This window comes from Lactuca sativa, chromosome 3 (genome assembly GCF_002870075.4).
Source record: "Lactuca sativa cultivar Salinas chromosome 3, Lsat_Salinas_v11, whole genome shotgun sequence".
Lineage (NCBI taxonomy): Eukaryota > Viridiplantae > Streptophyta > Magnoliopsida > Asterales > Asteraceae > Lactuca > Lactuca sativa.
The window spans coordinates 273,712,057-273,727,604 of record NC_056625.2 but is presented as its reverse complement, the minus strand read 5'-3'; the positions used below and the strand labels follow the sequence as shown (position 1 = coordinate 273,727,604).

Here is a 15,548-nt window from a genome sequence, read left to right as displayed (position 1 = left end):
CCAAACTCCGACACGAACTCCTCCACTGAACACCAAAACACTCAACTCAATAGATACCCTTAATTACCAAAATACCCCCGGGAGACAATTGGTCAACCCTTGGACAAGGTCAAAGTCAACCCCTGACTGACTTTACTCGCCGAGTCAACCTGATGACTCGCCGAGTCCCCAAGCTCAGGACTTCCCTCAATCCGCGACCTAACTCGCCGAGTCACCCCGAGACTCGCCGAGTCCAACAACTCTGAGTCCACTCGCACACCACTCACCGAGTCATCCCTTGACTCACCGATTCTGTAACGACCCAAATTTTTTTTTTTTTTTTTTGATATTACTTTAGAAAATATTAATAAATAAAAACATTGTCTAAATAAAAAGAAACATTGTTTGTTCACACCATAACACATTGCAACCATGTTCTCAAAAGCCAAACCGTACATCCCATCAAATATCAGAGTACAATCCCAGTAAATCTCATAAATGCGGAAACCGAAGAGTGTGTGTATGACGTGCCGCTACCGCGCCGGCTCCTTCCCCTTCGATGCAGAGGTACCTGAAAACAAAACTGTAAACGTAAGCACAAAGCTTAGTGAGTTCCCCCAACGTACCGCATACCATACAAACACATAACATATATATACTGCCAGGCTATTCTGGGGTGCCTGACTACCCGGTACGGCCATTCTGGGGTGCCGACCTACCCATACGGCCATTCTGGGGTGCCGTCTTACCCGTGTCAAGCCATTCTGGGGTGCTGACTACCCATCGGTCCTAACAACCGATCCTCGGGGACTATTTCACCCCTACTACTACGATCACATATAACATAACCAGCCAACATGCATACATATCGTCACATACTGTCAGACGTATCTGGGGTGTCTGACTACCCTTCGGTCCGAACAACCAAACTCTACTACTATCACGTACAGCATATCATGCTAACATATAACATGTCAGGTACTAGCGAACTTAGATGATATCACAAAGACAATCATCTATCATACAACTCCTACTGGTGGGTCGGCATTGTGGCCTTAGACCCACCGCTACTGGAAGGTAACTCACCTCAAAGTAGCTGCTGAACTGATCGGGAACTAACTGACTGCTGCTGCTCCGGGAGTCCTCTGGCTGCAATTTCCACGACATACTCAATCAAACACTGCTACTGTCCTTTAGGTAAAATGACCATTTTACCCCTGGATTAACTCTAAGCCAAAGCTGGAGTCAACTTTCAGTTGACCCGACTCGCCGAGTGGATCACCACTCGCCGAGTCCCTAGCAAACCAACGTCCTGGGTCCCTGGTTCTACTCGTCGAGTCGGGCTATGACTCGACGAGTTCACCTTCTAACTGCCACTCAACACCTTCATCCTACTCGCCGAGTTGTATGAACAACTCGTCGAGTTCATCTTCATCCGATGAACACTTTATGCTAAGACTCGCCGAGTTGTATGAACAACTCGCCGAGTCTGTTCTTGAGCTAAGAAGATTGCCTTGGACTCGCCGAGTCAGGGCATTGACTCGCCGAGTCCTAACATGGGTGAGTTCAGTTCCCAACTCACCGAGTCACCCCCTGTGACTCAAGGCTCAACTTGACACATGAAGAAGGGACCAATTCGGTGACTCGCGACCAGACTCGCCGAGTCACCTATGCGACTCGCCGAGTCGTCGCCATGCACTCCTTAAATATACCGATTTGCTCGGTTCCAGACCATGCCATTCATAGATCTGGACTTCTAGGACACGAATCACACGTAAAGTTTCCAACTTTACGTGTGGATATTCACCAATATGGATTATAAGGCTCAAAATGTCTCAAAATGGTAGATCTAGGGCTAACAATCCTCATGAGGCCAAAAAGCTAACAGATCTGAGCTCCTGGAGCTCAATCTTACATAGATCCAAAGGCCAAACGCCTTATTACAACATATAATGAACATGCAAACTTGGGGAATTGATCAAGAAGGACCCAAATGAAGTTTTAAGCATAGAATCAAGGGGAAAACGGGTTATACCTCAAAGGAAATGTTGAAATGACACAAGGATGGCTGATCTCCTTCTCCTCTTCTTGATCTACTCCTCTAACTCTTCAAAACCTTCAAGAACACACCAAGAACACCTCAAACTCTCAAGAAAACAAGGGAAAACGATGTAGGGGCAGTTCTGGGGGTGAATGGGGACGAGTTGGGGCGGAATGAGAGTTTAAATAGGGTGCAAACCCTTGGAACTTAGGGTTTCATCCCGCAGCGGTGACTCGCCGAGTCCAGGATATGGACTCGTCGAGTCGCCTACTTAAAACGCGTCCTGAGTCTCGTCCCTACTCGGCGAGTCGGACCCTGTGACTCGCCGAGTCTAAGGCTAAATTAGGGCAATGCTCAAATAAAATTCACATACCGGAAACCAGGTGCTACAAATCTCCCCCACTTATTTTAGACTTCGTCCTCGAAGTCTGCTGCCTGATCCTGAAACAACTCGGGGTAGTGCTCCATCATCTCGTCTACCGGCTCCCAAGTCCACTCTGAACCCTTGCGGTGCTGCCATTGCACCTTCACTAGCTCCACCTTCTTGTTCCTTAAATCCTTCGACTTCCTGTCGAGGATTGCGACTGGGCGCTCGATGTAGTTCAGGCTGTCATCAACCTGAATATCCTCCAAAGGTACTACTGCAGAATCGTCCACTAGGCACTTCCGCAACTGCGAAACATGGAAAGTGCTGTGGATCTGGCTAAGCTCGGCTGGCAGATCCAGCCTATACGCTACCCTGCCCACCCGGGCTAAGACCCTGAACGGTCCGATGAATCGCGGGCCCAACTTGCCCCGCTTCCTGAATCGGATGACGCCTTTCCACGGCGACACCTTCAGGAGGACCATATCCCCGACCTGGAACTCTAAATCGGATCGACGCTTGTCGGCATAACTTTTCTGTCGACTCTGAGCAGTCTGAAGCCTGCTCCGGACCTGCTGTATCCTCTCAGTCGTCTTGAGCACCACTTCGGTGCTTCCCATAACTCTCTGGCCAACCTCACCCCAGCATATCGGGGTCCTACACCTCCGTCCGTACAACATCTCGAAGGGAGGGCGGTCGATACTCGCGTGATAGTTGTTGTTGTAGGAGAACTCAGCCAAAGGAAGATAGGTATCCCAGCTACCACCGAAATCCAGAACACACGCCCGCAACATGTCCTCCAAAGTCTGGATGGTCCGCTCACTCTGTCCATCTGTCTGCGGGTGAAAGGCGGTGCTGAAATGCAGACGAGTGCCCAACTCGTCATGGAATCTCTTCCAAAACCTGGAAGTAAAACGCACATCCCTGTCCGAGATCACCGATACTGGCACCCCATGCCGTGCCACAATCTCCCTGATATAGATGTCGGCCAATTTATCGGCCGATATGCTCTCCGGAATCGGAATAAAGTGAGCACTCTTGGTCAATCTATCCACGATGACCCAAATCGAATCCACTCCACGCGCGGTCCTGGGAAGCTTTGTGATAAAATCCATCGTGATATCTTCCCACTTCCACAGTGGAATGTCCAACGGCTGCATCTTGCCATGCGGCCTCTGATGTTCGGCCTTGACCTTCCTGCAGGTCAAGCACCGCTCGACGTACCATGCCACATCCCGCTTCATGCAGGGCCACCAATAGTCTAGACGAAGATCCCTATACATCTTCGTCGCCCCGGGATGAATAGAGAATCGGGACTTGTGCGCCTCCTCCATCAAAATCTGGCGCACGCCCCCGTGATACGGCACCCACACCCTATGGTGTAGTGTCAATAACCCTCGGCTATCATAATCGAAGGAGGAAACCTGACCTACTACGCGCTCGCTCTTCCGATGCTCCTCCTTGATAGCCTCCTGTTGAGCTTCCCGAATCTGCTCCAACAAGGGTGTCACCACAGTCATCCTCAAACAGGCGTCCCTGATCGGCGCCGTCTTGCGGCTAAGCGCATCGGCCACCACATTGGCCTTTCCCGGGTGGTAAAGGATCTCGCAATCATAATCCTTCACCACATCCAGCCACCGACGCTGCCTCATGTTCAGATTCGGCTGGTCCATGAGGTACCTCAAGCTCTTGTGGTCCGTGTAGATGGTACACCGAACCCCATAGAGGTAATGTCGCCAAATCTTGAGGGCAAATACCACCACCCCCAACTCCAAATCGTGCGTCGGGTAGTTCGCCTCGTGAGGCTTGAGCTGTCTCGAAGCGTAAGCAATGACATGCCCCCTTTGCATCAGCACCGCGCCCAACCCAGAAATGGACGCATCGCAATAAACCACGAAATCCTCTACGCCCTCTGGCAGGGCTAAGATCGGCGCCTCACACAATCTCTGCCTCAGCGTCTCAAATGCAGCCTGCTGCTCGGGTCCCCACCGAAAGACCACGGCTTTCTTCGTCAGCCGCGTCAGGGGCACGGCTATCTTGGAGAAATCCTGGATAAATCTCCGATAGTAGCCTGCCAATCCTAGGAAGCTCCGAATCTCAGATGGGGACTTCGGAACCTCCCATCTCATCACGGCCTCGACCTTGGCCGGATCGACCAGAATCCCGTTCTGGTTGACGAGGTGCCCCAGAAATTGCACCTCGCGCAACCAAAACTCACACTTGGAGAACTTGGCATACAAGCTCTCCCTCCTCAGGGTCTCTAACACCTCTCTCAAATGCTCCTCATGTTCCTCCCGGGTCTTGGAATAAACCAAGATATCATCGATAAAGACTATCACAGACCGGTCCAGCATCGGTCTGCATACACGGTTCATGAGGTCCATGAACGCGGCAGGAGCATTGGTGAGCCCAAACGGCATCACCACAAACTCGTAATGGCCATAGCGCGTCCGAAACGCGGTCTTCTGCATATCCTCCTCCCTGACCCTCATCTGATGATAACCCGAACGCAAATCAATCTTGGAGAACCAAGATGCGCCCTGAAGCTGGTCAAAGAGGTCATCAATCCTCGGAAGCGGGTAACGGTTCTTCACCGTTACCTTGTTCAGCTCCCGATAATCTATACACATCCGATGCGACCCATCCTTCTTCTTCACAAACAGAATCGGGGCTCCCCAGGGCGAACTGCTCGGCCGAATAAATCCCTTGTCCAGCAGCTCCTGCAGCTGCGTAGACAACTCCTGCATCTCGGGAGGAGCCAACCGATACGGTGCTTTGGCTATCGGAGCCGCACCGGGAACGAGGTCAATCCTGAACTCCACCTGTCGCTCCGGAGGTATCCCAGGTAGTTCCTCCGGAAAAACATCAGTAAAATCTCGAACCACCGGGACCTCGCTCACGGTCGCCTTACCCGCCTCCCGGGTGTCCATCACGTACGCGACATAGCCCGCGCATCCCTGCTGAAGGTAGCGCCTAGCCCTCGCTGCTGAACATACAGTGGGTCCACACTGCGGCCGCTCTCCATGAATCACTAACTCTCCCCCGCTTGGGGTCTTGACTCGCACTAGCTGCTGTGCGCAATCTATCACTGCCCCATTAGGGCTCAACCAATCCATGCCAATAATCACCTTGTTCCCACGCAGTGGAATGGGAACCAAGTCTACCAGGTAACACTCCTCAAACAGTCGCAGGACACAATCTCGAAACACCGTCGATGCTCGCACCGATCGATCATCGGCAATCTCTACCTCTAACGGGCAATCTAACTCGCCTGAAGTCTCATGAAATCTCTTGCTAAGAGCAAGAGAAACGAACGATCGGGATGCACCCGAGTCGAACAATACCTGAACCGGGATGCCGTTCACATGGAACGATCCTAATACACATGTATACACACAGAGCACATATCAATATCATAACAACGTAAAATAAAAGATAGAAGGAAGGAATTATACCCGTCACCACATCGGGCGCGGCGCGTGCCTCCTCGGCAGTCAACTGGAATGCCCGACTCCTCACCACTGGAGCCTCTGCCTTGCCCTGACGGCCATCCGTGATCCGCAGGGTCGCTGGAGCTGGCGCCTTCACTGGCGCTGAAGCTGTCAACATGGGGCAATTGGCCTTCTTGTGGCCCCTCTGGTTGCAGTGGAAACACAGCAACTCCGATGTCTGAATAACGGTCGCAGGAGCAGTGCAATCCCTGCTGATATGCCCAAACTTGCCGCACTTGTAGCAGCCTGACGATCCCATCCTGCACGCCCCCTCGTGCGGCCTGCCGCACCTCCTGCAGCGGCTCGGTCCCGACTGGCCTTTCGGCCTCCCATCTGATCCCTTGGGCTTCTTCCCCGAAGCCCCCGATGACTGACCATCCTCAAGTTTCCGTTTCCGGATGTGCTCCAAATCTATCTCTCTCTCCCTAGCCCTGGCAATCATGGAGTCCAGGGTAGGGCAAGCCGAAAAACTAACATGCTCCCGAATGTCAGCTCGTAGCATATCGTGGTAACGAGTCCTCCTCATATCCTCGTCACCTGCATACTGGGGCACCAATAAAGCCCTCTCCCGAAACTTGGCGGTGATCTCCGCCACGGTCTCTGTCGTCTGCCTCATGTCTAAGAACTCCCTGGCCAGCTGCTGAAGCTCGACCGCTGGTGCAAACTCTGCCCTGAACCTAGCCACAAAGTCCGACCAGGTCATTGCCTCGATAGCCGAGGCTCCCATCGAGTCACCCACTGACTCCCACCAATCTCGGGCCCGGTCCCGTAAACACCCTGCTGCGTACCTCACCTTCGACCCCTCGGGGCAGAAGCTGATCAACTGGGCGGATTCGATATCCGCAATCCACCGCCTGGCGACAATGGGGTCCTTCACCCCATGGAAATCCGGCGCACCACTGCTCCTGAAGTCCTTGAAGGACAGTGTGCGAGATCCTGACTGGCTAGAGGCCAAGTCGCTCCTGAATGCCCGTAGGCGATCCTCCATCATCTCCACGATCCCTTCCTTGATCGACCCAAAGATGATGGGGGTCGACTCAAGGATGCCCCTAGTGATCTCCGACGTGATGAACTCACGTAGCCTCTCCTCAATCGGCTCGGTGCCAGATCCCAAACCTGACCCCTCTCCTGACCCGCCATCTGTCGGTCTCGGTCGAAGTACCACCATTCTGCAAAACATCAATAATAATCATTAGTGGTACTGCTACTTTCTGAGGGATCTCAACTACTTACAGGTTCCTTGGTCTCGTCTTGGCCTTCTTCGGCTCGGGTACGGATCCTCTGCTTTCAGTAGTACGGGCCCATACTACCTTCCACATCTATCCGTACCTTCTCCGAGGAATTCCTCGACTCCACCAACTCCCCTCTACTACTGCTACTCTCCGATATTCTCACCCTAGGCTTGCCCTAGGGAGAACTCAAGTTCAACACAACTGGTCCTCAGCTGCTGTAGGTCTCCTCATAATGCCAGTTAGCCACTACCTAGACACCATCACATGTAATGAGGATTAGATAATCCTTCAAGTAAAAGATCCGTCCCTACAACGGTTGGACTCAAACAAGAGCTGCGCAATAGGGCCAGTTCCAACACTTTGGGATTATTCAACCCTGATTACCTGTGGTGTGACGTGTTTACCCAGTGGCTCACTCCCATTACTCAGAATCCCACCAAGCACGAAGCAAGCAGCATTCGGATAAGGAAAAACAGACTCAAGCCAAAACTGTTCTTAGAACAAGAAACGACACTTAACATAGGATGCTAAGCTCGTACTATCAGGCATAACCTAAACAGGCTACCCTACTGCTGTCTACTCAATTCTAACATGCAATATTCAATAAGCTGGAACAAATAAACAGGCACATAAGGCATCACTCCTAGATCCTTAGCCTATTCTAGCATGCAATATTCATAAAGCTGATAAACATAACATAAACTTGTATGGGTACTATGGGGAATACTTACTTGAGCTCGGCCGGTCGCGCGCGTCACACACTTTACTCTTTCTCGTGACTCTTTTCCGGGTTTTAAAGAATAATTTCTTTTGGAAAAATCTTTCAATCCCTCGGTTTGAGTCCAAACACTCCCGAAGGCGTGTCCGAATCCCTCAAACCAGGGCTCTGATACCAACTTGTAACGACCCAAATTTTTTTTTTTTTTTTTTTTTTTGATATTACTTTAGAAAATATTAATAAATAAAAACATTGTCTAAATAAAAAGAAACATTGTTTGTTCACACCATAACACATTGCAACCATGTTCTCAAAAGCCAAACCGTACATCCCATCAAATATCAGAGTACAATCCCAGTAAATCTCATAAATGCGGAAACCGAAGAGTGTGTGTATGACGTGCCGCTACCGCGCCGGCTCCTTCCCCTTCGATGCAGAGGTACCTGAAAACAAAACTGTAAACGTAAGCACAAAGCTTAGTGAGTTCCCCCAACGTACCGCATACCATACAAACACATAACATATATATACTGCCAGGCTATTCTGGGGTGCCTGACTACCCGGTACGGCCATTCTGGGGTGCCGACCTACCCATACGGCCATTCTGGGGTGCCGTCTTACCCGTGTCAAGCCATTCTGGGGTGCTGACTACCCATCGGTCCTAACAACCGATCCTCGGGGACTATTTCACCCCTACTACTACGATCACATATAACATAACCAGCCAACATGCATACATATCGTCACATACTGTCAGACGTATCTGGGGTGTCTGACTACCCTTCGGTCCGAACAACCAAACTCTACTACTATCACGTACAGCATATCATGCTAACATATAACATGTCAGGTACTAGCGAACTTAGATGATATCACAAAGACAATCATCTATCATACAACTCCTACTGGTGGGTCGGCATTGTGGCCTTAGACCCACCGCTACTGGAAGGTAACTCACCTCAAAGTAGCTGCTGAACTGATCGGGAACTAACTGACTGCTGCTGCTCCGGGAGTCCTCCGGCTGCAATTTCCACGACATACTCAATCAAACACTGCTACTGTCCTTTAGGTAAAATGACCATTTTACCCCTGGATTAACTCTAAGCCAAAGCTGGAGTCAACTTTCAGTTGACCCGACTCGCCGAGTGGATCACCACTCGCCGAGTCCCTAGCAAACCAATGTCCTGGGTCCCTGGTTCTACTCGTCGAGTCGGGCTATGACTCGACGAGTTCACCTTCTAACTGCCACTCAACACCTTCATCCTACTCGCCGAGTTGTATGAACAACTCGTCGAGTTCATCTTCATCCGATGAACACTTTATGCTAAGACTCGCCGAGTTGTATGAACAACTCGCCGAGTCTGTTCTTGAGCTAAGAAGATTGCCTTGGACTCGCCGAGTCAGGGCATTGACTCGCCGAGTCCTAACATGGGTGAGTTCAGTTCCCAACTCACCGAGTCACCCCCTGTGACTCAAGGCTCAACTCGACACATGAAGAAGGGACCAATTCGGTGACTCGCGACCAGACTCGCCGAGTCACCTATGCGACTCGCCGAGTCGTCGCCATGCACTCCTTAAATATACCGATTTGCTCGGTTCCAGACCATGCCATTCATAGATCTGGACTTCTAGGACACGAATCACACGTAAAGTTTCCAACTTTACGTGTGGATATTCACCAATATGGATTATAAGGCTCAAAATGTCTCAAAATGGTAGATCTAGGGCTAACAATCCTCATGAGGCCAAAAAGCTAACAGATCTGAGCTCCTGGAGCTCAATCTTACATAGATCCAAAGGCCAAACGCCTTATTACAACATATAATGAACATGCAAACTTGGGGAATTGACCAAGAAGGACCCAAATGAAGTTTTAAGCATAGAATCAAAGGGAAAACGGGTTATACCTCAAAGGAAATGTTGAAATGACACAAGGATGGCTGATCTCCTTCTCCTCTTCTTGATCTACTCCTCTAACTCTTCAAAACCTTTAAGAACACACCAAGAACACCTCAAACTCTCAAGAAAACAAGGGAAAACGATGTAGGGGCAGTTCTGGGGGTGAATGGGGACGAGTTGGGGCGGAATGAGAGTTTAAATAGGGTGCAAACCCTTGGAACTTAGGGTTTCATCCCGCAGCGGTGACTCGCCGAGTCCAGGATATGGACTCGTCGAGTCGCCTACTTAAAACGCGTCCTGAGTCTCGTCCCTACTCGGCGAGTCGGACCCTGTGACTCGCCGAGTCTAAGGCTAAATTAGGGCAATGCTCAAATAAAATTCACATACCGGAAACCAGGTGCTACAGATTCTCGACTCGACCAGAAAATATTAGGACTCTTCGACAAGACTCGTCGAGTCCAAGAACAGACTCGCCGAGTCTAAGGTTATCTTCAACCTACTCGCCGAGTTGTTCATACAACTCGCCGAGTTCCAGGCCATCTTCATCCAACTCGCCGAGTTGTTCTTCCAACTCGTCGAGTTCCAGCTCATCTTCAAGCAACTCGTCGAGTCCACCCATGTGACTCGCCGAGTACCACCGGTCTGAATCCATACAGAAGCACTCCAGGTCATGCAATTGATCCAAAACATAGATCTAGCCTCTTACAACCCATCCATCACATAAAGTGGCAAACTTTACGTGAATCCAAAGAGATCTAGGCCTTTAACACTTTAGGGCTAGGGTTTGGGACATGATAGCTTCACTACACACTCAAACACAGGGACTTTCAGGCATTCCAACCCTTCTCCATTCCAGATCTGAGGTAGCAACCTCAGATCTAACCTCTATACTCCAAAACACCAAAAGATAAGCTCCCAACAAACCCCATAATGATGAATCCATAAGAATAATAGCCCAAGGACGAGAAATTACCTCAAAAGAACGCCCCAACTGCAATGGAACTCGAATCCAAGCAAAGCCCCGTGCTCCAAGCCTCCTACCCTTCAAGATTTCCTCAACAATTGCTTCTCCAAGCTTCCCAATGCAATAAGATCACTCACACACGAAGGCTAAGGGTTTCTGGACTTGAGGATGAGTAAAGAGGCTGGGGGAATGAATGTTATGTTCTTTATATAGGGCTCAACACCAAGAATTAGGGTTTTCTCCATTCAGCGCCTACTCGTCGAGTCCATCTTACTGACTCGCCGAGTCGGCTACTTAACACGCGACCAAGTCGCGACTCTACTCGCCGAGTCCACCCATGGACTCGCCGAGCTCCCCTTCCAATTTTACTCTTTTAGCCCTTCAACTATACTCTTTTCTATTCCGGGATGTTACAATTCTCCCCCACTTAAATTAGGCTTCGTCCTCGAAGCCTACGGCAACTCGACTCCAAAATACTCCCACGACGCGCCATCTGGCCCTAACCGGACCAGGTTCCTCAAGGCATAACCATCGAAACTCAAACTCATTTCCTCTTTCCTTGCGGTGTCCTGACCACCGTCTCAAACCGGGCACCGACTGTACCCTCTGATAATCACACTCAACAATCGAGAATTACCCAAGATGCATCACTGCTCCAAAACACAACCATCACTCGACCCATATGAGTCAGAAGATAACCATGCACCACCGAATTCCCGATCCGAGTCCAACTCTAATCATTCTGCTAACAGAAAGGCACATTCTTCAGAGAGACTCCCATGAGTTCTCCTCTTGCAATCACATACACATGCTGAACTAGCTCTAGCACCCTCAGGTTGGGAAAACCCGATACACTGATGATATCTCCAAACATCCCCCAGGATGAACCACTACTACGCACTCAACCCTTGATCAGAATCACACTGAAAGCCCAAGACTCTCTCCCTGCATCCCTTCCGAGCCTCTTGGCTCTACGCCCGCGAAATTCCCTCCGCGACCTCAGCAAACATCCCAATCCGGATGTGACTCCATTCCACTGCCGCAAACATGCTGCTCAATAACCACACTCGGATCACTCTAATCATAAATCTGATCTGCCGTTTTCACTTCCGTGAACTTGCACTCCCTCTCGGAGTTACACTCCTCTCTCATTCCTTACCAAGGAAATCCACTTGGCTGCCTTGTCACCACAACAAGTGCCACGGTGCTCACCCAACGCTGCACCACCCCTTTATAGCGTAACCGCTATCCATGCAACACACATGCTATGAATCTGCTCGCAAGGACTCTCGAGTCCATGCACCATCTCCACTAATCAAGACCAATACCCGGGGCCAGACCTCCTGATGCTAACACATCGCAACATACTCAATCCATCTCCTCAACCGGACTAGCAATACCTGCAGAGTCTTCAGCATGACTGGACCGCCTCACCAGGGCTTCAGCCAATCTGGACCACTCTCAGAACCTTCAGCCAATCTGGACCGCTCTTAGTGCCTTCAGTTTGGCTGGACTGTTCTCCGAGCCTTCGGCCTGACTGGTACGCCTACCGGCCTTCAGACTATCCGGACCGCTCAACTAGCATTCATCATTCCGAGCTATCTCTCCCAGAAATCCTCCCATGCATACTGTTCTAACCCTTTAAGGGTTCCGAACTCTGTCTCAATCACACATGCTCGATCCCGGCCTGCTCCCAGGCCCTCCACAATCGAGTGCCCTAGGTCTGTATCCCGCCCCGCATGTTTGCCACTTACTCGCACCAGCCTATACTCTTGACTGACAGAACCACTGCTGAAACCCAAGCAGCTAAGCACCCTCAAATGCTCATCGATCTCCCAGAGAATTTTCCAATTCTCCCCCACTTGTAGCACTGATTAACAACCACCGGTGGCCATCACCGACCTCCCAGAACAGCTCAACACAAGACCAACACTTATACGCAGACTGATTTACACAGGCATAAACAACCTTAACAAGATCCCACATCAACACTAATTAACCCGCTTGAAAGAAATTCAATCTGCATCTAACCACTCCTCAGAAAGCAGATGCTGCCCGGCCTTCAAACCAATGCCATGTTTCCATTAATAACCCTCATGAATGATAACCAACGAAATTCCCAATACAATAACCCATAACCAAACCACAACCCTCAAAACGACGAATACCGCATTGAAAACCACACAAAGATACCAGCACATAAACAATTCACCACAAATAATCACAAGATAACAAGATATCAAGAAAGAAACATACCCGCAGCTGCATCTGGCACTGCTCTGACCTCCTCTGCCGCAAGCTGATAAGCATGACCCTCAGCCCTTAGGGGCTCCGCTCCACCCTGACCTCCACCTGAAATCCTCAAAGTGGCCGGTGCTGGAGCCTGCACCGGTCCTGCAGCAAGATGTAGACAGTTGACCCTCAAATGTCTGACCTGATGACAATGATAACAAATCCTCAAATCCCGAACCGGCGCTGACTGCCGACAATCCCTCGCATAGTGCCCCTCCTACAAACTCCGGTGTGACCCCTCCCACACTTCCCACAAGTGTGGCTGCTCAGATCCCCCACTCTAACATCAACGGTCTTAGACCGTTTCGGGGCCGGCTACGACTGCACCGGAGCCTGCCTCATCTCACGCAACTGCAACTCAATCTCTAACTCACGCCGCCTAGCGGCCTCCTGCAACTCCAACAAGGTATCGCACCTCTGGGTAGACACAAACTGTCTGATATCCCTCTTGAGCATGCTCAGATATCGAGACATCTGAGCCTGCTCCGAAGCGAACTCTGGGCAAAACATTGCCCTCTCAGTGAACATCCTGGTGATCTCAGTCACCGACTCCGAACCCTGCTTCAGCTCAAGGAACTCCTGAGCCAATCTCTCCCTCTCAACTTGCGGAACATAACGAGTACTGAATCTCCCTGAACTGATCCCATGAAACCGCAGCCCTCTGCGCATCTGAATATGACCCCGTGGTCAATCTCCACCAATCCTTTGCCCCGAGCCTCAACAGGTTCAGAGCACACCTCACCCTCTGATCAGCAGGGCATGAACACGTGAAGAAACACCCCTCCACGTCCGATAACCACCTCATAGCAACAATTGGGTCCTGGACTCCATCAAAGGTGGGAGGCTTCGTATTGTCGAAGTCCCGATACTGAAAGCCCCGACCAGCTCCTCCCCCTGCCGCTGCTACAGCTGCTGTAGCCGCTGCGGCAGCCGTCTCTGTGAGAGCTGCATAGCGCTCATCAAAATACTCAACCATGGCGGTCTTGATCGACCCAAACAGCTCCGGCTACTTAGCCCAGAACAACTCAGCAATCTCATCACGCAGGATCTCACGAATCCTTGCATCCAACTCACACGTGCTCATCTGACCGATAACCTCGGGCGGTACTGACCCGCCTGGAACTCCCTCTCCTGCTCCCGATCCTGATCCGGATCCACTCTCATCATGCCTCGGAATCTCCATACTGAAAAACACCACACAAAATCTCAGACTCTTCCCATTATCCTGGGATCCAATTCTCTCAACCTAACCCTAGAGGTCATGGTTTCCCTGATATGCGTATGGTCCTGTGCTTTCAGTAGTACGGGCCCATACTACCTTCCACACCTACCCATATTTGTATGAAGTACTACCACAACACCCTAGTGAAAACATGCATAATAACTCTCAACCCTCACCACTAGAGGAACTCTGAAAATCTCCCACAAGGAAACCCTAGGCTACAGGCATCACAAATCAGGCAACATTATCATGAAATCCTGAAGATCCCTAGCCTAACACTAGCATGCTGTTCTATCAAAGCTCAAAAACAAATAACATGCATGGTATTTTGGGGTTACTTACTGGCTCCGGTTGATCGTACCTCCGCGTCCTCCTTTACTCATTTTGAAAACCATTTTAAACTCTCTTTTGAAAACTCTCCTCGATTTGAGACTGGAGTCACACGAGTGTTTCTCCAATTCACTCAAACCAAGGCTCTGATACCAACTTGTAGCGACCGAAAAATACAACCAATTTTAAATTTTTCAAAAAACCACTCGATACCATTAAATCTTTACAAAAAGGTTTTCAATACAAAACATTTAACGTATTCCCAGAATCACATTACTACAAAATCATGAGGAGCGGTACGATCACGCCTTCGCCTTGCCACGGTCTCCTGAAGAACCTGAAAAACATAAAACCACAACTGTAAGCCCGAAAGCTTAGTGAGATATCCCCAAAATACCAACCACTTATACCATACACGCATAACATGCAACAACATATCTGATCACAGAACAGCCATGCGCTTCGGGTCTACTGTGGGACTGGTCCGCCGCACTGGCCAACAGTCCACCTGGTCCACCCTCCGAGTCTAACCACATACATCGAGTCTGCAATGTGATTGGTCCGCCCACACCAGGCCTTCAATCCACCTGGTCCGCTCTCTGAGTCTACAGTATGACTGGTCCACCCGCACCGGGCCTTCAGTCGGCCTGGTCCACTCTCCGAGCCTCGGCACGTCTGGTCCGCCCTCTTGGGGCCTACAGCCTATCCGGACCGCTCGCTGGGCCTTCGGAACAACCGGTCCGCCCTGGGTATCTTGGCCTACAGCACAAAGCAGGACCCGCCTCAACCCAACTCCAGTCCAAACAACCATGTGCACATATACATACAATCATATAGCAATTCACAGTCAACAATCATATCAAACAGATCACATAACATATCATTATCCTAACCAGGATACCGACCTAACAGGTCACTAGCATAGCATCTTCCTAGCTCTCAAGATACCGATCTCAATCAGGTCTCTAACATATACCATCCTAGCTCTCAGGATGCAAACATATCAAAGCAGTAAC

At 50.3% G+C, this 15,548-nt stretch overlaps 1 protein-coding gene across 1 annotated transcript; it reads right to left on the bottom strand.

Annotated features, from left to right (window-relative positions):
• Positions 1 to 225: 225 nt before the first annotated feature.
• Positions 226 to 6,962, bottom strand: LOC128132702 (uncharacterized). The gene is made up of 2 exons (XM_052769577.1): positions 5,840 to 6,962; positions 226 to 550 (listed from the first exon to the last, which is right to left on the bottom strand). Exons 1-2 carry the CDS (start codon positions 6,864 to 6,866, stop codon positions 513 to 515), a joined length of 1,065 nt encoding a protein of 354 aa, XP_052625537.1. The 5' UTR covers positions 6,867 to 6,962; the 3' UTR covers positions 226 to 512.
• Between the last annotated feature and the right edge of the window lie 8,586 nt (positions 6,963 to 15,548).